Source organism: Elaeis guineensis, chromosome 6 (genome assembly GCF_000442705.2).
Source record: "Elaeis guineensis isolate ETL-2024a chromosome 6, EG11, whole genome shotgun sequence".
NCBI lineage: Eukaryota > Viridiplantae > Streptophyta > Magnoliopsida > Arecales > Arecaceae > Elaeis > Elaeis guineensis.
In genome coordinates this window covers 73016936-73039805 of record NC_025998.2, presented here as the reverse complement: position 1 = coordinate 73039805, position 22870 = coordinate 73016936, and the positions used below count along the sequence as shown (strand labels likewise).

Sequence of the window (22870 nt, the reverse complement as noted above, 5' to 3'; positions counted from 1 at the left end):
AGACTAGACCAAATTTTAGGAGTGATTCTACAACCCTCTTCTTACTGATCTCAATAAAGAATCTGCTTCATGAGAAATTGGGTGGAAAGGTTGAGGTATGCAAAAATTTTCCTTAAAATTTACTTAAAAAAAAATAAAATAAAAAATAACAACATTGATTTCCTACTGAGTAACCGAGCCCTTTCGCCTAAGTAAGTGTTGTGGTTCGCATAAAAAGATAGGCAATGTTAAAAAAATATATATATATATTAAGGAGACTAAATTGCAAGAAGATAATAAATCTCTTTCCCATTAAGTTAGAGGATTTAAAGAGTAAAATGGAGAGTTGGTGAAAGAAAAGCTCTTGAAATTTTTTTAGTTAATACTCAGCCACTAATTGGGTCAAATTGATAATCCAATGAAATATCTCTTTAATGGTCTGACCAGGTATCATCTACCTTTAGGGATGCCTCACCTAATTTTTGATTCAAGATCGAGTCGGTACACAATGCTGATATATCTATTTTACTCGAGGACGAGCAAAATTCAAGTTGGGGGGTGTGATAAACATTTAATTTAAATCATTTAAAATAGAAAATCATATTTAATTTATTTTATTTATTAAAAATTTGATGCTTCTTTTTATGTTTTACAGAAAAGATGATCGTCGATACAAAGAGTCCGATTCATAGATCAAAAAGACTCAAGTTTGAAGAAATTTGGACTTAAAATAAAATTAAAATAAAAGAAGGATGCATACGGTATTATAAAAAATGAAGATACTATGTAAGGAATCTAAAAGGATATAGACGTCATTGTGAAGAAACAAAAGTTTCTTTTTGGAATATAAAAAGAATGTTTCACGTGGTAGTGTTCCTGGGTGAGCACGTGAGCGCGTGGGCGCACGGGTGAGCGTGGGCACAGGCACGGCATCACGCGGGTGTGGGCGTGCAGGTGTAGGCGCGAGTGCGACGAGCGGGCGCGCGGCAGGTGGGTTCGCGGAAAGTTTTTGCTGGCGGACGAACAAATACTTATTAAAGGAAAAAAATTAATATTTAAAAATACTTTGAGAGAAAAGATTTGTATTTTCTTTATTTATTTATGATCTTTTCATCTCATCCATCCATATTTTAGTCTTTAGCATTTTTTTTAGTCCCACATCGAAAAATCATGTAAAACTCCTCCCTCCTAACACCTATAAAAAGACTTTTGTACTCCCATTAGAGGGGAAGCCCAGAAATTCTTTTAGAGCCTTGCATAGAGGAATAGAAAGGGACTAGTTCATGAGCAGCTAGGCTAGTAGTCTCGAGAGTGGAGAAGAAATTTTGTAACGACACAGAGATGGTTTATTGTTCTAAACTTTCTTGTATTTCTTTATATGCAATAAAGATTATGCTTTTTATTTAAATCATCATGAGTTCTTTATTTGCTCTCTTTTATATGCTTTTATTTATGCTTTATTGTTAGATTAATATTAGGAACAACTTTTACTTTTCGAAGATGCATCGTGATCTACGGGTACGGGATGTGCCGAGGAAAGAAGAGTTGTTTACCTAGTACTTTTCGGAGATGCACCATGATCTACGGTTACGGGGCGTGTCGAGGAAAGATAGGTATTTTTTCTAAGATTAATCACATCTATTTAATTAAAAAAGAGATACAACTCTACTAGTGCAAAATTAATTCAAAACTCCTGAGTTCTTTATTTCCTAATTACATCAATTTTAAGATAATTTATTTTTTAAATCAAAAACAATGCTTCTTTCTTTTATTTTGCAATCTCAACTTACCCCAAGGTCCCTGAGGATATGATCTTGACTCATCCTACCTACGTAGTGAGTAGAGTTATTTTTGGTGCTATCAACGACTACACATCAGTTAGCTTAGTTGAATCAGATTCGAGCCATAGAGCCAAATTAGGTCCTTAGATTAATTGATTCTATGTATGGGTATCAATTGATTCGATCAATAATAATTATATGATCTAAAGCTATATTGACCTAATCTTAATCAATACTTGACTTAATTTGATCAATTGCTAAATTAATTTTGATCCATTATGATCAAATCAGAAATCTTAGATATAATCCAATTACATGACCGAATTAGATCTACCCATGACCAATCCCTCATGTACAAACACTAATTTCAGATCTTAAATTTAAATTTTTAGATCTAAATTCTTTACATAAAAAATAAATTTTAAACTCAAAATAATTTTTCAGATTATACTTACAATCATATATCATATACATGAATAAAATTTAGGTCATAGAAACTGATTTCAGCCCTAAACATACTTTCATATATCATATATATGAATCAAAATCAATCTCGAAACTCTTTTCAGATCTTAATAATAAAATATATATCATATATATAATAAAAAAATAAATTTAAAATTTTATTTTTATTAAAAATTTTGATATCATTCTAGGATAACCATACAGCATAATAAATTATACCAGGATAACCTTATGTCAGAACAACATCAAAAATTTTTAGATCTAAAATTTTTTTTTAAAGATTTTTGATCTCAATCTTAATGACGTGGCCCTGATACCACTATTGTGATTTTATGATTTCATACATGAAAAAATTTTAAAATAAGTATGCAGCAAAAATTAAAAATTTAGATTAAATCTAATTTAATGTAAGCATGCATAAGATCAAATCTTAAAACCATAAAATAAGATCAATATATGTGAGATAGGATTCAATTATAGAAATCAAATAGAGAAGATCTAATCTTCATACTTTGGCACAGGTCGATCTACACCGTGAATTGATGATCGTGGATGTCTTCCAAAGGTTCTTTGAAACCACACAAGTGTCCGACCTCTATGAGTATCTACATGAGATTTTGATCTGATCAAAAGCTTTTTGATTTTACTGAGATGCTAGCTTCCGTGTAGAGATCGTATCTTGATAGTTGAAAACTTCATTTCTCTCAAGACCCTCTTAAAGAAGAAGAAGAGAATAGAAGGATGATGATCTTTACGCTAGAGATCATGAGAAGAACACTTTCTTCTCTTTCTTCATAAAATCCATTCATAAAATCTCTATGCTAGAGATCTAACAATATATGTCCAATTCTTGGACAAACAAGAAAAAAAATCAATGTCCAAACTTGGACAAAAGATGGAGAGAGAAGGCCCTAACAACCAACTTTTGGTTGTTGGTAAGAAAGAAAAGACAAGAACAAACAAACCTCATGCCTTCCCTTGGGATACCGCATCTCTCTTCCTTTGATTTTTTTCACGCATGCCTCCTCTAATTTTAGGCATCTTAATCTGATCAATATCAACCCCTTGTTCTCACCTCATATGATCCCATATTTAAATAGGGAGTAGATAGGGTTTTTGGTTAAAGAGATAAGAGTCCAACAATCCTAGGACTCTTGATTTATGCTGCCCACCCTTTTCCTTTTTGTGCCACTTTCTTACATGCTAACACTGTGAGATAGGAAGAGCACATGATGAAGTTTTTGGCATGAAAAGGTTGGTGCAAAAACAAATAGGCATGAGGCTTCCTTATGGTGCATGGAGAGATGGAGTCCTAAGTGATTAGGACTCCTCTTTAGGTGGCTGATTTAAAACAAATAAAACTCTAATCAATCCTAATCATATTAGAACTTGATTAGATTTAAATAGATTAAAATCCTAATCTGATTAGGAAACCAAAGTATTTAGATTAAAATCTAATCCAATTAGGAATTAGATGTCAGCTAATTAGAGGAGAATTCCTAGTCCAAATAGGAACCCAAAAATCTCTTAGTCAGATCTTAGTCTAATTAGGAATTAAGTCAAACTCAAATCCTAATCAAACAAAAAATTATTCTCTCATGCAATTTGATTATCTAATAACCCAATTAAGCTTGATCAAATCAAATCCATATCAAGTCAAATTGAATCTAATTCAATTAGACTCGATGCAAATCCCATTGATCAATCAAATTGAATCAATTAGTAATCTAATTGTTAATTAATCTTCCTATAACTCACTAACTCTTTAGCAAGTTACTTAATTATAACTTTTGTATTAGATTAATCATAAATCAAATTAATAATTAAATTTTATTATAATTCATAATCATAATTCAACTATCTGATCAGTTAAAAGCCTCTTTGTGTATGACTCCATAGATTCTATTCTATCTGATAGTGAGATATATTGTGATCCCTATCACCATATCATTAAAATTCTTTTCAATGGGTTGAAATCATTCCAACTTTGTCCATCAAAGATCATCGATCATCAAGATGATCCTCGTAGGTTTTATAATCCAACAGTGACATCTAGCAGTATGTAGTGGCAATCCAGCAGAATAAAAAGTGAAGAATCTCTAGGTGCAGTTAACATATGATACAGTCTCTCTATCGTAATTCTCGATCAAATGACAGGTCATGGATAAATTATCAAACCTCATCATCGATCATATGATAGATTCAATTAGCTCGAGTCCATGTATGATTCTTATGAAAATATTTTTTCATCAATCACACTGCTATAGCCATAGACTTAAGGACTCAACTTCTTAAATCCCATAGGACTACTCTCCTCTGCTGGGATCGATAGATTCCATCTAGGTGCACACCCTACTCCTACAGTGGACTAACTATCACCAACATCCACTACAAAGACTCATTGAGTCAATATTTATGTGTAGTCAAACTCTAGCAGGCTCACTGCGAGCAGTTGTAGCACCGCAGGTCAAAGGACCAAACACACTACTGCAGCATCGAGAAAGTCACTAACAAGTGAGCAGACATCCATATAACTTCTCATGTTGGTCACGCTCAGTGCTAGTTATTCTCTAACAATCACCTGCACTCTCGCTCCAGTGTCACTGCACTGCAGACTCGAGACTCATCTATCTGAAAGAAGTGATCCGTGCACTGATCTATCTGGATCAATCACCATCCCCATGATGATCTGATGATCAGGTATAATTTAAAAATTAACCATCAATGACATATGTCTCAAATTTTTAACTCTTTGAGAATATGTGTCATCATCTTATTAATCTCTCAAATGATTCATGGACATATAAAATATGAATGGTAATATAACTGTCCATTAAGTATAAAATCATATCCTAGTAATATAATATATGTCAGTCGAGATTGACTTCTAGGACATACATAGTTGTGAATTTGGATGTCATGTAACAATAAAAATTTATAAATTTATTATATTTTATTTTAAAAAATTTTATCAAAAATATCTTTATGAAGTATATAGGGTATATCATATTGTTATAAGATGGACATAATCATCCCATCTTGTATAAAAATAAAATATAATATAATATTTTAATATATAAAATATTAGATAATATCATCATCATATTATAATATTATGTAATATATTACTACATTATAGAGTAAGAGAGTTCGAATATATTTAGATGAAATAGATAAAAATTAAATTAAAATTTTTTATGTATATATCTTTTTAAATATTTAAATTTATATGAATATTATTATAAAATTACTATTTATATATATACTCTTATAATTTTTTTTTGCACATCTATTCATAAGGATATTTTAATCATTTAAATTTTAAACTATTAATTCTTTAACGATATCAAATGATGTGGGTATATATGCAAAAAAATAAAAGAAAAAAGAAGGATATACATGCAAAATAAATATTTTATGAGGGTATACATACAAATATCAATTTTGAATGGATATTTATACAAATTTGGATGTTTAGGAGGGTATGCATGCAATGTACCCAAAAATAATTAAGAAGTGTTTCTATGTTTTCTATAATGATTATTATGAGTTTCCATGCCTACCTAAAAGAATTAAAAATTTCTACTAGATTGGCACATTTTTTTTAAGGATTTTTTTTTTTCACATCAAATTTGAATAGGGCTCAACAAAAATTATCTAAGAAGAGTTTCTGCATTTTCTAAAATAATTAATAATATTTTCTATGTTTCCTAAAATAACTAAGAAAATTCTATGTGGAAGAAAATATTTCCTAAAATAATTAAGAAGTTGGCATCCTGAAATAATTCTTCCCTCTAACAAAATTACTAAATGAAAGGCCTCATAATTTTCCTTAATATTTCTAACAACTTCCTATATGTAAAGACTCTAATCAGGAGGCTTTAAATATTTCATAAAATGTCTGCATTGTAAAGTAATTTCTATATTTCTTGAATAGGCCTTGGCTAAAAATAGTGAAGATGAATTTATATGTTTTCTAAAATAATTAATAAGAGTTTTTGTGATTCCTAAACTAATTAAGAAAATTTTACATTGAGGAAAATATTTCCTAAAATAATGAAAAAGTAGGATTCCTAAAATAACTTTTTCTCCTCAAAGAAATTTCTTAATTGCTTGATTCAAATAATTTCTCCTTATAGTTAATTTTTAAAATAATTAAGAGGAGTCCTGCATGGTGATGCATGAGGTTACTACATGGGGACTCTAAATGGATGGCTTTAAATATTTTTAAGAATTTCTATACTTCTACAAAATAATTTTTGTGTGGGGTTAAATAATTTATCTAAAATAATTTCTACATGAGGGCTATAAATGGGCATCTTTGTGTTATTGAGTTTTCATAAAATAATATTAGATGTTTCTAAGCATAAGACAACTTTAGCATATATAGATATGTTTAATACACTCAGATTAGATAACTTTTTTTTAGTCACACTGGATATTCTTCTAATTTTCTTTAATTTTATAGACGGGTTGAGTTTGCATTTAATAGATGTAGAGATTCTTTGCACAATTTTCATTAACTTGTCATTTTAATCTATAGTTTTTTGCTTGAGCAAACATTTGTTGTTGACTAATAAAAACATTCAACTATTTATGAGAGATTGTTACAAAGGAACTGCATATACATAATAAAAGAAAAATTATAGATGCTTACTAAAAAAAGCAATCATGGGTAAACTTCAAGCTCAGAGTCTAGTAAAGTTGTTAGGACGTGGTTGGTTTGCAGTTCTTTCTTTTGCTCTCAGAGTCTTGTAGTTATTCACCTCATTGGCATCTTGATCCAGCCATTAGCAAAAGCGATTGCAAGGATGACAAAGGGTGTGGACCAGCCAAATATGATGATGTAAGGCAAAGGTGTCTTCATTGGATTTTCTCCCTCTCTCTCCCCTGCTGTCTGCCAGTACCTGCATTTCAAAGCTCAAACATCAGTGAGTTACGATATATCATCCAAACTCTACAATTCTTGAAAGTTATAAGATACAAGCTTTTTAGTGACATCCTTGGGAAAAGATTCTAATGCAGTTTTCGCACATGCTAATTATTGTCAAAACTTTGAGATGTTTTTGCTTAACAACCATCTAGTCATCTCATTATAGAGAATTAAATCTCATCATCATGGGTGTCAGGGGAACAGGTTCATGATAAGTTCCGACTCATCCATTCCCAAACCCAAAATATATAAGTTAAACCCAAACACCAACTCAAATCTAATCAAAACTCTAAAATGATATCCAATATTAGATCCAAAATACAATATCTTTTGGGTCTAATATTATACCCAAAAAATATTGTATTCTAGGTTGAGTTTCGAGTAGAAGTTTGGTATTTAATAAAGCATTTGCCACAATTTTGGACTATTTATCCAGATTATTTAATACATCCAAAATACTATCACATTAATTGTGAAACATAAAAAATATAATGAAATAAAAATAAAATATTATACCCTAGATGAAGGTATCTTTTCAATTATTAATCTTGTTAGCTAAGCATCCATGTAATTAGAAAACATGATGAAGGGAAAAAAATCCAACGATATCAAGCTGGGTATTTGTTAAACCACAACAAATCTATTATAAAAAGACTAATTTATTGGTAACAACTACTAACCATATCCGCACATGACATAGAAATTTGGTAGGACAAGATGGATTATGGCTTAACAACTCTCTACTTGAATTTTTTACGGCCGACAAAAAGAAAAAGAAAAATATAAACACATACCCGCACACACACATATATCCATTATGTATATGGATTCACCTAAACCCAAACCAAGCCAATATAATTCCATTTCTAAATTTGAGACCCAAACCAAGTGCAAAAGCTTAGTGGGTTTTATTTTTATACATAAAACTTGAGTTTAAATCTTATGACCTCTATAGAGACCCCTACCTATCATAGCTAGTAAAGCATGTCAATGAGCATTAAATTGGTATATATCTTTCTAAAAGATCAAATCACACTCAACATACATTGAAATCATATACAAAAGATTTTCTTATCATTATTTATAAATTGAACCAGAGAATATTAAGCTATATTGTAACAAACATCTGAGTTATTATGATTTTGTCAATAGATCAGGATGAAAATTTTATTTTGGGCATTAGGAAAGTCATTGTATATTTTAGGATGAAAATGCCCCTTTCTTCTTCTCCCTTCTTCCCCTTTCTAGTTGAAGGTACTACAAGAATACAAAATTTTAGTGACAAACTTTTAGTGACAAAACTCAAGTATAGTCACCAAAAGTCTCATATTTAGTGACAAAAATAAAAAAAGATCATGATAATCAATTTTGGCCAATATCTTTAATGACAAAATAAGATGTCATCACAAAATATATAAATTTAATGACTATTTTTCATTTGGTCATAAAACATGCCATTAAATAGAGCCTTTTTAAGATGAAAAATAATTGTAGCACCAAAATCAATTTTGATCAACTCACTAGTGATGATTTAATAATTCATCACTGAAACTTGTCTTTAGTGATGATATTTTAAAAATGATCATTGTAGATATATATCTTTAATGACAAACTTATACAATGGTCATTAAAAATCTATATTTTTAGTGTCAACATAGTATGTTGTTATAATTTTAGTGTCAAAATTGTTTTGACCTGACAAAACTCAAGTATAGTCACTAAAAGTCTCATATTTAGTGACAAAAATAAAAAATGATCATGATAATCCATTTTGGCCAATATCTTTAATGACAAAATAAGATGTCATCACAAAATATATAAATTTAATGACTATTTTTTATTTTGTCACAAAGCATTAGTCATTAAATAAAGCTTTTTTAAGATAAAAAAAATAATTTTAGCACCAAAATCAATTTTGATCAACTCACTAGTGATGATTTAATAATTCATCACTAAAACTTGTCTTTAGTGATGATATTTTAAAAATGATCGCTGTAGATATATGTCTTTAATGACAAACTTATAGAATAGTCATTAAAAATCTATATTTTTAGTGTCAACATAGTATGTTGTTATAATTTTAGTGTCAAAATTGATATTGGTCAAATCATTAATTGATAATTTTATAATTCATTACTAAAATATTTATCTTTAGGGATAATATTTTAAATGGTCACTTCATATGTAAACTTTTAATAGTGAACTAATAAAGTACTCATTCAAACTCTATATCTTTAGTCGATATAATATGTTGCTATAATTTTTGATAATGAACTCAATATTAGTCAATATATGAATAATGATTTTATGATTCATTACTAAAGTATATATCTTTAGTGATGATATTTTAAAATAGTTACTATAAGTATATATTATTAATTATTGAGCTTGTAGAATGGTAATTAAAAATCTATATCTTTAATACTAATACATTATGTTATCACTAAAACTTTATATATTAATAATAAAATAATGATATCATCAATAAAACTATCAATTATAACAATATTTGAATATATTATTAAAAAATACTTTATATTAAATATCATTACTTATTAATATCAATAATTTTAATCTTTAATGACCATTTATATTTCATCACTCATGTAGTAATTTTTTTATGACTCTATATTTTAGTCACTAAAATTTTTAGCCACGTTAACTTTAGTGAACACCTAGTGACAAAATATTTTTGATCACAAAATCTTTTAATGATGAAAATAAAAAAATTGTGACCAAATTTTTTATCATTAAAAGCCCGAATTCTTGTAGAATTAGCATGATCATCTTATTGTTTTGTGATCCCTACTAGGTAAAGAACCTCCCTTCTTCCCTTCTTTTGGATCCAAAAATTGATGATCACACTACCTTAAGGCTCTACATTATCAATATCTTTGGGTAGTGCCTGATCCAACCTAGCATCATGTCTATTAATGCTAGGGCTGCATCTTCACCTAGCTAGTTGATATGGCAGTAGAGGTGTAGCATCAAGTTTGCTAGGGTAGTTTATGCCCTAAAAGCCATTTTTGTTAATTATAAATATTATTTTAATTAATGCAAATATTTTTTCCTCTTATCAGAAGTGGCTCAACGATCGCACCATCGTTCGGTGCATTATGCTGGCGGTAATGAATGATGAGTTCAGCTGCAGGTTCGAGAATGCCCAGCCACAGGAGATGCTTCAAATGTTGAATGACTCCTTTGGCACGCTTGACGATATTGAAAGGCACAAAATTAGTTATGCCACTTTCATTGCTCGGATGAGGGATGGAGCCTCAGTCACTGATCATGTACTATACATGATCGAAATAATTGAGCGCCTAAATAAATTGGGCTTTCCTTGGCACGAGTAGCTTGGTAAGGATGCGATCCTTTATTCATTGCCCAAGTCCTTCCTCCCCTTTCTTACTCATTTTCGGATGACAAAGCCTGCAGTGAACTACCATGGCTTGTTGGGGTTGCTGCAGAACTTTGAGAAGGATCACCAGCTCCATAAGGAGTTGGTGAATGTTGTGGGAGGGTCTTCTTCTGGTCGTCGACCCTTTAAGAAAGGGAAGAAGAAGAACAAGAAGAAGAAGAATAAGAATATGCAGCTGCATGCTGGGATGTCTGCACAGGGTCAGATCAAGAAGCGCAAGCCCGACCAGAGCCAGGCGGAGTACTTTTTTTGCAAGAAGCAGGGGCACTGGAAGAGGAACTGTCCTCTATACATTGCTTCCCTAGACCCGAACAGGCCGAAGAAGAAGCAAGGTACTTATATGATAACACCTTGCAACTTTTCTATTTGTGATACTACTGCCTGGGTATTGGATATCGGAAGCCCTTATCATATTTGAATTCGATGCAGGATCTGCAGGTCAGTAGGAGATTTGATGAAGGCAAGAGATTCCTGAACGTTAGAGATGGAAGCAAAGTTTCAGTTCTAGCATTAGGAATCATGAACCTTGTAATCAATTCTCAAAACATAATTCTGAGTGAATGTCACTATTGTCCAAGCTTTTTATTAAATATTATTTCTGTAGGCCTTTTGGTCATGAACGGTTATCAATTTTTAATAAAAAAAAATATTTGTAATATCATTTTGAATGGTGTTATAATGTTTGTTGGACAACTTAATAATAGAATTTACTTTCTATCACAACCTGTTAATGTAGTTCAAACCTCCGATAAATGCCCTAGAATAGATAATGTGTCAGAAGTCTACCTTTGGCACTGTAGGCTAGGTCATATCAATAAGAACAGGATAAACAGGTTGGCTCAAGAAGGAATTCTTGAAGTAGGTGATTGTGAATCACTTCCAACCTATGAGTCCTATCTTCTTGGTAAAATGACCAAATCACCTTTTACTGAAAAAGGTGAGTGAGCCAGTGAACTCTTGGGTTTGGTACATTCTGATGTATGTGGACCCATGAGCTCAAGTGCAAGAGGTGGATATTTCTACTTCATAACCTTCATAGACGACCTATCGAGGTATGGGTATGTCTATTTAATGAAGCATAAATCGGAGTCATTTGAAATGTTCAAACTATTTCAAAATGAGGTAGAAAAATAAACTGAAAAATGTATTAAAACTCTTCGATCTGATCGAGGAGGTGAATACCTTTCCAATGATTTTCTGACATATCTTGGAGAGAATGGGATTCTCTCTCAGTGGACTCCTCCTAGAACACCACAACATAATGGTGTATTTGAAAGGAGGAATCGGACCTTGTTGGACATGGTTCGATTATGATGGGGTTTGCTGGTCTGTCGATCTTCCTTTGGGGATATGCGCTCGAATCAGCTTGTTACCTTCTAAATAAAATTCTGAGTAAGTCTGTAACCAAAATGCCATATAAGATATGGATAGGACGTAAGCCAGTACTCTCGCACCTTAGGGTTTGGAGGTGTCCGACTTATGTTAAACGTTTAATTATGGACAAGCTTGGACCTAGGTCTGACAAGTGTAATTTTATAGGGTACCCAAAAGAGACCAAAGGGTATTACTTCTACCTAGCTGATGAGCAAAATGTGTTTGTCAGCCTTAAGGCAATCTTTTTAGAAAAGGAGTTCCTTGGTGAAGGGACTGTTGCCTCTAAGGTCGAACTTGACGAAGTTCGATAGGTGGAAAAATTGACACAAGTTGCTGAACCTGAACCAGATTTGATTAGATCAGATCCGAAGCCCATTGTTCAAGCACTCTTAAGGCGATCTGGTAGAGTACCATGTCAACCGGACAGATACTATGGTTTTTTGGTCTGAGACGATGATATTATCGAACTTGATGAAAACGATGAGGATCCGATCACCTACATGGATGCAATGCAGAGACCCGACTCTGAGAAATGGCTAGAAGCCATGAAATCTGAAATGGAGTCCATGAAGGTCAACGATGTGTAGACATTGGTTGACCCACCCAAAGGATTAAAATTCATAGGGTGTAAGTAGGTCTTCAAGAGGAAGAGGGGCGTAGACGGAAAGGTGAAAATCTATAAAGTCCATTTGGTTGCCAAGGGATATCGTCAACATTATGGTATAGACTATGACGAGATATTTTCTCCTGTGGCAATGCTCAAATCCATTCGGATTATACTTGCATTAGCTGCTCATCTGGACTATGAAATCTGACAGATGGATGTGAAGACAACTTTCCTAAATGGAGAGCTGGATGAAGAGGTGTATATGATACAACCTGAAGGATTCACATCTATAGATGAGTCTAAGGTGTGCAGGCTATAGAGGTCCATTTATGGACTTAAGCAGGCATCACGGAGTTGGAACATACATTTTGATAAGATGATCAAGACGTATGGCTTCGTTAAGAATGGAGAAGAGCCATGTATTTATAAGTGGGCTAATGGTCCAGTAGTAGTATTTCTTGTATTGTATGTGGATGACATTCTCTTAATCGAGAATGATATCCCTACATTACAGGGAATAAAGATTTGGCTGTCATCACAGTTCTCCATGAAGGATCTGGGAGAAGCTTCCTACATCCTAGGGATGAGGATCTATAGGGATAGATCTAAAAGGTTGCTTGATTTATCTCAGTCCACGTACATTGATACTATGCTGAAGAGGTTCAGCATGAAGAATTTCAAGAAAGGCTATCTTTCCATAGGTCATGGAATTTCTCTCTCGAAGAGGGATTGTCCGACAACACCTCAAGAGAGAGAGTGTATGGGTAGGATTTCATATGCTTCGACAGTGGGATCTATCATGTACGCCATGACATGTACACGACCAAATGTGGCATACTCACTAAGGGTAGTGAGTAGATACCAATCTGATCCAGGGGAGAATCACTGGAAGGTTGTTAAAACCATCCTGAAGTATTTAAGAAATACTAAGGACCAGTGGCTTGTTTATGGTGAATCAGACTTGAGACTTATAGGGTTTACAGACTCTAATTTTCAGTCTGATCATGATGACAGTAAAAATAAGTCGGGATTTATTTTTACCCTTAATGGTGGGGCTATCTGCTGGAAAAGTTTCAAGCAGCACACAGTGGCTAATTCAGTTTGCGAGGCGAAGTATGTCACCGTATCAGATGCTGCCAAAGAAGCGGTGTGGCTGAGAAAATTCATCATCGAGCTCAAAGTAGCACCCTCCCTTGTTGGTCCAGTTTTGCTCTACTGTGACAGCTCTGGAGCCATTGCTCAGGTGAAGGAACCAAAGGCACACCAGCGGACGAAGCATATTCTGCGCCGCTACCATCTCATCCGAAAAATTATGGATCGAGGTGACGTCGATCTTCAGAAGATCGATGGGAAGGAGAACCTGGCTGACCCATTCACTAAAGCCATTGCGGTGAAGGAGTTCGACAACTACAAGTCGAAGATGGGTATTAGATACTACACCGATTAGCTTTAGGCCAAGTGAGAGATTGTTGGAAATAGTGTCCCAAAGCCAATCGTCAGCCTGTTGACGGTTGTGCTCATTTTTATATTTATACATAAATTATAAATTAATAAAAATTATTTTGATATTTTTCATCACAAAATATTTCATTTTCTAATGAACTCCTATGTTGTGGTGAAGTCCTTAGGACTATTTAGACTCGACAAAGGAGGATTTATCGTTTAGTCCTTAAATCTGTTCGTGACCAAATGATACGTTGTTACCAAGGATGATAATATTTATCAAGCATAGGTCATTGTGTGCCATATAGGTTGGTTGTCCTCTTAACCAATGAGTGTGGAGACACTGGTATGGCATACAGGTGAGATGTAAGGGTACATCTGCACTGAACGTGACTGACTCTGGAGCTATTTCTACTATCAAGATTTGCTCCGATGGAATATGGGTATAAATATCCCTCCGACCTGAGACCGCCACGGTGACTTGCAAGCAACTCACTGCACTTAGGCACTGGACTATCTGAATTTTTAATTCAGTGACGGAAGGCTGCTGGGTGTAGTCAAGTACTTGACTTGTCGGTGCATGTGTCAAGATGGGATTGACCACTCCAGTTTAGGAGCTGTGTACAGTCGTATTTCAATTTAGCAAAATCTTGGTCAGGGTAGTCCTTGTGAGGAATCACATGACTGTTTGAGTTGAGCATGATTCGAATGATCTGATCAGGGTTGACAGTTTAACCCTGAGTTGTCCTAAACACAGGGGTCAAAAGGATGAATTATACAGTAACCATATTCATGTAGGTTCTGAGTGTTGCGATTGCGACTCTTCGACCTATCTAGATGTCGGGTACCATTGCTAGATGGTCACTTCAATTAGTACAGAAATTGATTTCTGTGCTACCGGCTTAGGTTCAAACTTGCGGGGTCACACACATTAGAGGTTCCTATCTGATCTGATAGCTGATGTAAAATTCAACATGTTTAGGACTCAGTGATTGAGAATCAGGATTCTCTGATCATGAGTTCCGCACATTATGGGTACCAGGGTCAAGAGTCCCACTGGTTGGGACTTTTTGATCAGGATTACATATCGATGAATTCTGATGCCTGATTGCCCATCGGATTTGGACTCAGTATTTATGAGAAGTTTAATTAGTGATTTGATCGCTAATTAACTCAATTTGATTGAGTAATTATTTTTGGATCAAGTCTAATTGAATTGGATTCAGTTGGGTTTGACCTGATTAGGTAAAGAGTTGACTTAATCATCGAGATGGTTTGATCCTTGATTTGATCAGAGGTTGGACTTAATCAATTTTTGATTTGATTAGGATTTTATTGAGCCTAATTAAGCCTAATTTAGTTAGGTTTAAATTAGTCTAATTGGATCTAACTTATTTGGTTCAATTAGGTTGGTTTAAATAATTAAACCACCTTGACCCAATCTCCATGCGCCACCTCACTTCCATTGCACCCATTTGAATTCATGAGAAGGAACTTCTCATGAATTATTTTCTCACGCCAAGCCCTCTCCACGCCCCACTTTAATGTGCCATATGAATGGATAAGGATGATTAGTTAGCCATTCAAATTCAAAATAAAGTTTGAATTTGAATGGGCAATCAATCTTTGCACCTTATCCCTTTTTTTACGCTCCATTTATTACATGAGAAAAAATTTTTCATGAAATCACTCCATGCACAATTTAAGCCATGCCTCACGCCTTTAGTAGATAAGAGATGAGTTGGTATCCATTTGAATTCAAAATTTGATTTGAATTTAAATGTGCAATTACTCATCTTTATCCTTTCTTTTGGATAAGACATTTGACGTTGTTATAAAAGGAGGATAAGAGTGGGGCATGCAATAAGAAGAAGATTTTTGAAGAAAAATTTTGGGATGTGAGAAGTCTTGTGCATGAGAAGGAAGTCCATATCCTTCCAAGAGAAAAAGAAAGAAAAGAAAGAAAAGTGGGTGCAAGGTTTCCGGTGAGTTCCCTAGAGTTTTAGCCTGGGGTTCGGGAAGTGAGAAAGTGAGATACGAGTGTCGTGAGTCCATAAAATCTTAAGAAGATCTTCAACATTTTCTCAAGCATGTTTGTTGATGATCCGGAGCATCCGAAAAATCGACAGACATCGATCGAAGGAGTTCGATCAGCATCGGCCGTCAAAAGAGCTCTACAACGAGCTAGCACTCGTGCAGAGTCAATCAGACTGGAAGCTTCATGTGGACGATCCGTAGAGATCAGACATGCTATGTGGCTGCATCGCGATGATCAGACTCTCCTGACAGTGATTAGATTACAGCGATCTTCTACCCGCACAAAGGTATTGTGTTATGAACACATTATAGTAAAGTTTTTACTGTTCGAATTTGAATTTCAAATTTAAATACATGCATACTATATATCATGTTTAGATCCTAGTATAGGATAAATTTATATTAATTAATTAGATTAATTAATATTTTTCTACTGTAAAATCATAATTTTGAAAAAGTTTTAAAATTATCATTTTACCCCTGCACTGAATTTTGCTTCAGTGACTTGCCAAAGAGTTCGGGCCTGATGGCTGAAGCTCGGTTGGAATGTCTGATGGAGCAGAATGGCTCTCTGTCTCAGCAATCTAAGAGAGGCTCGAATATTTTCGAGGTTGCTGACGAGTCCACTATTGTCGGGTGCCTTCGGCGCTGATGCTGCAGGTGAAAGTCATCTGCTGTAGAAGCTCGGATGGAGATTTTTTGTTAGAAAAGTCTGGTAGAAGTCCGATTGCTAGAGAAGTCCATCTGTATTTTGCCTGATGTAGAAACTCATCTGTGGACTGTCCGCCAGAGAGGTCCAGTTTCTTGAGGAATTCGATAGAGGGTCGACCGACAGTGGAGTTCGGATGGCGTTATGGAGGTTCGTCTGCTGGAGGAGTCTTGAGGACACTGTTGAAGGTCGAACATTGGAGGAGCCCGGGATTCAATTCTGCTGTTGAAGTTCAGACGAAGATCAGTTGTCGTGAAAGTTCGGATGGAGACTTCTTATTGTAGAAGTCCTGCTGCTAGAGAAGCTCGGACATTGACGAAGTCTGGAAGAAGTTTGGAGTAGAGATCCAGTTGGTGGAGTCCGTCCATGTAGGAGTTCATCTGGAATCCATCCGCTGTAGAAGTTCGGCTGGGATCCGGCTCTCGTTGGAGCTCCGATGAAATCCGAAAGGTGGTCGACCATCATAGAAACTTAGATAGAATCTGATTACTGTAGAAGTCCTGTTATTGGAAAAGCTCGGACATTGATGAAGCCCGGAAGAAGTTCGGAGTAAAGTCATTCATGGTCGGAAGAAGTCTGGAAGAGGTTCAGAGAATAGTCGATCACTGTAGAAAATCGGCTGATAGTGAAGCTCGAAAAGTGCTTGGAGCCGCCCGGTAGATGAATGGAGGAGCTCATTATCAGAGAAGTCTGAATGATATTACGGAAGCTCGGACGGTCGGGGGAGTTCGAAAAGATGCCACATAAGGTCGGAAGTTGGAAGAGCCCTGGAAGGGTCTACCTTTTACAAACTTCGGCTGGGGTTATTTTATACCCAACATCAGTCCCCCTACTTTCGAGTACGGGTTTCGAATGAAGGAAGTACAAAAAAAATTTCACAGCTGAAGTTGCCTCCCTCAATTTTCGTACTCGATGCTTCCAGATATTTTGGCATTTGGTGCACTGGTGCTGGAGCCTTCTCAAATCGAGGTGATCCAAAAAGATTTTTTTAAAATTTTTGCTGGAGCATTGCTCTAGATACAATGCAATAATAGTTCTATCAGTTGTCAGCCGCCTTTAGCCACCTACCACGATGAGTGGGCAACGCGGCGGTTATAGATCGGCCAGAGAAAATCTGCAGTCATTATTGCGTCAGATCTCGTCGCCTATTTAAACCCGCCTCCCTCCTTCAGTGATCTCACTTTGCCTGGAAGTTTCTTCGGTCCCTCCTTCTTCCTGAGAGTTCCGTTCTTCCCCAGCGTCCTTCTCGGCCTTAGGCATTCTTCGAGTCGTCCCAATCTCTGCATCTCTGCATCCTTCAAACCAGCCTAGGTTAGTTCCAGAACTCCCCCTTTTTTTTTGTGACTCTGTTTCTAAGCTGTGCCGATCTTCTTTTGTTGTAGATATGGACGCAGACGTGGCTTGGATGTTAGCCAGGAGTCTCAAGGCCCACAAGATGAAAGGCGCTGCAACTTTTGGATCGGCGAAGAAAGCGAGGGTAGAAGAGATAGATCCGACTGTACTTCGCCTTGATCGCCCAGAGCCGCGCTTGTGGTACATCTTCGACTGCGAGTACTTCCTGATCTCATGGAAGGGGGAAGCAAAAGGGGGACTGGAAGAAGAGGTTAAGTACTTAAAGCAATCTTTGATGATGGCTGGAATCGAGAGTTCGAAGTCTGAAGAAGCCAAGCTTTCTTAGAGCTTTTTTACCTTTTATTCTATGTATTCCTTTCTTTTCTTGTTGCTCTTTTTTTTCGGCCTTCAAAGGCTTTGTAATGTGCACTTTACTAATGAAATGAAAAGAAAATTTTTCATTACTTTGTCCATTCTTGCATTTAGTCATCGTTTACCGAACTTCTTTTGTCTTCTGTCTTATTCGATGTCGACGTTGTTTGAAGATTTCTGATCATCGCCGTATTGATTCGCCTTTAGGGACTGGAGATTTTTGACAAAGATTTTCTTTCTCGTTGAGATGAGGTTCCTTGAACCTTGGATGTAGTTCAATTTTTTTTTCTCTGGTGTAGCTCGTCTCTTTTTCTTTTTTTTTTTGTGTTAGGGTGAGGTTTTCCTTCTGCTCCTACCGAGATTGTAGGGGTGTAGAGGAGTTGCTGAGGGGCTTTTCCTTTCATCCGGTCTCAAACGATCAGACCAGATCTTCATTTGTGTCAGAATGAGGTTCTCCTCCTGTTCCCGACATAATCAATTTCAGCTCATGTTAGGACGAGGTCTTCCTTCTGCTCCTAACAAGGCTACGGGGGCATATAAGGGGCGTTGCAAGGGCCTCTCCCCCATCCGATCTCTAAATAATCGAGCCTTTAACTTTGCTCATGTTAGGACGAGGTTCTCTTTCTGTTCCTAACATGACTGTGGGGGTGCATAAGGGTCGTTGTAAAGGCCTCTCCTCCCATCCGATCTCTAAATAACTGAACCTTCGACTTTGCTCATGTTAGGATGAGGTTCTTCTCCTGTTCCTAACATGGCTGTGGGGGCACATAAGGACCGTTGCAAGGGCCTCTCCCCCCATCCGGTCTCTAAATAATCGAGCCTTCGACTTTGCTCATGTTAGGACGAGGTTCTCCTCCTGTTCCTAACATGGCTGTGGGGGCACATAAGGCCGTTGCAAGGGCCTCTCCCCCCATCCGGTCTCTAAATAATTGGGCCTTTGACTTTGCTCATGTTAGGACGAGGTTCTCCTCCTGTTCCTAATATGGCTGTGGGGGCACATAAGGGCCGTTGCAAGGGCCTCTCCCCCCATCCGGTCTCTAAATAACCGGGCCTTCGTTCGTGTCAGGACGAGATTTTCCTCTTGTTCCTGACATGCTTAATTTTGATTGTCTGAAGGAGCTACTTCCTGTCGTCATAAGCTCATACCAAAAGAAAAGATATGCGAGTATGAAAGAAACTTTTATTTAAGGCAAAGTTATCGGTAATACATTCGTAGATTTTTTGAATTCTATGGTCGTGGAAGGTCTGCTCCTCCGAGCTCTTTTAAATAGTATGTTTTGGGCCGAACCACCTCCCTGACTTCATACGGACCTTCCCAGTTAGGGGCGAGTTTTCCTTGATTCTGAGGTTGTGAGACAGCGGCTCGCCGAAGTACCAAGTCCCCCGCTCTGAAGGCCTTGCTCTTGACCCCGGAGTTATAGTAGCGGGCCACTTTCTGCTTGTAGGCGGCCATCCGAACTTGAGCTGTCTCCCGCTTTTCTTCTAATAAGTCGAGGTTGGCTTTGAGATCCTGTGAATTGCGCTGCTTGTTGAATGCCACAACTCATGTCGACGGAAGTTTGAGTTCGATGGGGATCACGGCTTCTGTTCCGAAAGCTAAGGCAAAGGGGGTCTCCCTGATGGGCAGTCTTTGGGTAGTTCGGTATGCCCACAACACATGATAAAGCTCATCTGCCCAAGTTTTCTTTGCCCTTTCAAGTCTTGCCTTGATTCCTTGCAGCAGAGTCCTGTTAGTAACCTCGGCTTCACCGTTTGCTTGCGGATGGGCTACTGATGTAAAGTTATGGGAGATGTTTAAATCCTTACAAAATTCAGCAAACCTTGCCCTAGCAAATTGTCACCCATTATCAGTAATGAGAGTTCTGGGTAGGCCAAACCTACAGGCAATTGACTTTCAAACGAAGTCCTATACCTTAGCTTCTGTAATTTTCGCCAAATGTTCAGCTTCGACCCACTTGGTGAAGTAGTCAATTGCGATCAGGAGGAACTTCCGCTGCCCGAATGCTATGGGAAAATGTCCGAGGATATCGATCCCCCATTGTGCAAACGGTCATGGGGCACTCAAGGGTGTAAGTTCGGAGGCGGATTGCCTTTGGATATTTGGATATTCTCATGTATGCCTTTGGAGCCGGGGCGTGACATGCCAACTAGTCATTAAACTAATATTCAAAATAATAACTCAGATTCATCTAATTTGCATCAATCTAAATAGAAAATTATGCGTATAATCCAAGTCAAGCAAAAGCTCTGAGACGTAACCGATCCATTGAAAGACCAGATCAAAAGATTCGGCCCATGACTTGACCCAAACTAGAAAACCCACTCAACCTAGCTAAAGCAGGGATGCACTATGTTGCGTTTTCAAGACAGACAATTTCTGCCCCCCGTAGTACAAAGAGCCAAACTCAAGCAACCAAACATTACTCTAATTATGCTCATTTGTAATCCAGTCCACTCTTTTAATTTCAAACAAATCATGCTTTTCATAGACAATTTGTTTAAGAAATCTGATGGGAGCATGAGGTTTATTAAGCTCTTGAAATGCATCTAATTTCCATATGAAACAAAATTTCCTTGCTTCAAAATAAAATAACATAGTATATGGGAGCTTAACGGAGCCAAATATGAGGGGGCAAAGCCTAGCTTTTCTTCAGTTTGTTTACTAGCAAGGGAACTGAATTATGAGCTGCTCATACAACCTACTTATTTTGACATTACTAGTTGCAGTCTCTATACGTTTTGGTATGTAAAATAGCATATATAAACTTATTAATCATCAAAAGGAATGCTCAAGTTTCTAATGTTGATTACTTCTCCTATTTGTGGGTTTATTCATCTGAGCTAGTTAGGAAGCTGAAAAGGAAAGCCATACAAATTCATTGCTAAAATATTTCTCTAGGAAATAGAGATAAAAACCAATCAAATTCGTTTTATTTCAAAAAGAAGAGAACAGAAAAGAAAACCATTTAACAAACTTTATTTCAGAAAAAGGAGGACAGAGAAAGCTTACTGATCCGGTTGTTCTTCTCTGGTGATGAACTTCTTTCCAGCACGCTTAGCTTCGCCATCACCCCCACCTATAGAATTCGCAAGCACTATTTTAACGAGTCTACATGACAGAAGTTATCACTTCTTTTTGCTATCAAACTATCGTATACACATATGAATGCTGATATAACACATCAGTTACCAAGTTTTGCTTGGATTTTCCCTGGCTGGATGCTTGTGGATGCCCAGTGCGAGGAGGAATTGGGAAGAGTGGGAGGGGAAAATTTGGGCACAAATGCACTCGCAAAGGTTGGCGGGGACAGCGCTACCATGGCCATTTGCCTTTTTCAAGGAAATCTCTCTACCATCACACATGGGTCTTATAGTCCAAGGATGTAGATAAGGTGGCTGGAACTGAACCGGCCGGCCCGACTGAACCCGTTTTGGACCGGACTTGGGACCATACAAATTTTACTTTAGATTGGATTGGATCGGATGACATGATTTATTTCTTTTCATTGATGCTGTCATCATAGAGAGCAGGTTAATTCAGAGTCCGGTTGCTCAGCGACAGCTAGCTTGAGATAGAAATGGTTGTCACACCTGAAACATTCCGATCGAAAGCAAAACGGCTCAATAAAGCAACTGACTGTGACTGGAAGAAAAATGAAGGCCAAATGAAGCGAGGCTACGCAGCTTCACACTATCTTACAGGCCAAGCTACCATGCAGCGAAAGTGGAGCAAAACATCACACGAAAGGCTTGCAATTGGGTTAAGCTAGGTCTTGATCCAACTTTGACCTAAACCCTACATGATGTAGCTGATTTGGACTCATAACCAACCCTCACTTGGTGGGTTGGGATTAAGATGACTCTCCTTTCAGATTGAACCCAAGGTAAGGTTTTCAAGTCTATAGATGGACTTGTCAAATAATTTTAACTACACAAATCATATCCTTTATATTTATTTGATGGGTTGATGGGATTCATACCTGATCTAATTGGAGCTGGGGTCCTAATTTGGAAACCATGCCCAACTCATGGCTGATGGATTTTGTGTATGCCCCAATCTATGTTGGGTCTCATCAGGTCAGATCCAAGTCCATGCAAACTTAGCTCCTAGTAGCCTGTGATACCCCAAAATCCTATCACACGAATCTCAAAGCATCAAAAAAAACGAGAGAAAAATAAAGAGAAGACTCTCTTCCATAGACTCGATCTCGATCGGAGTTGGAATCCAATGCTTGACTCCTCCCCATCCCCCCCGTGGACTCCTCCCTGGTGTGGGGTTTCGATTCTGATCGGGAGTTTATAGAAGAGAAGAGAAGAAGACTCCTAACATGAGTCTTCTCTCTATTTTTCTCTTTTTTTAATTTTTTTGATGCTTTGAGATTCATGCGATAGGATTTTGTGGTATCACATTCTTCCTTCC

At 36.5% G+C, this 22870-nt stretch overlaps 1 protein-coding gene across 1 annotated transcript; it reads right to left on the bottom strand.

The window, feature by feature from the left end:
- Positions 1-6787: 6787 nt before the first annotated feature.
- On the bottom strand, positions 6788-21815 carry LOC105034000 (uncharacterized). The gene is made up of 3 exons (XM_010909019.3): positions 21641-21815; positions 21461-21527; positions 6788-7132 (listed from the first exon to the last, which is right to left on the bottom strand). The coding sequence occupies exons 1-3, from the start codon at positions 21774-21776 to the stop codon at positions 6988-6990; spliced, it is 348 nt and encodes a 115-aa protein (XP_010907321.1). The 5' UTR covers positions 21777-21815; the 3' UTR covers positions 6788-6987.
- Positions 21816-22870: the final 1055 nt, after the last annotated feature.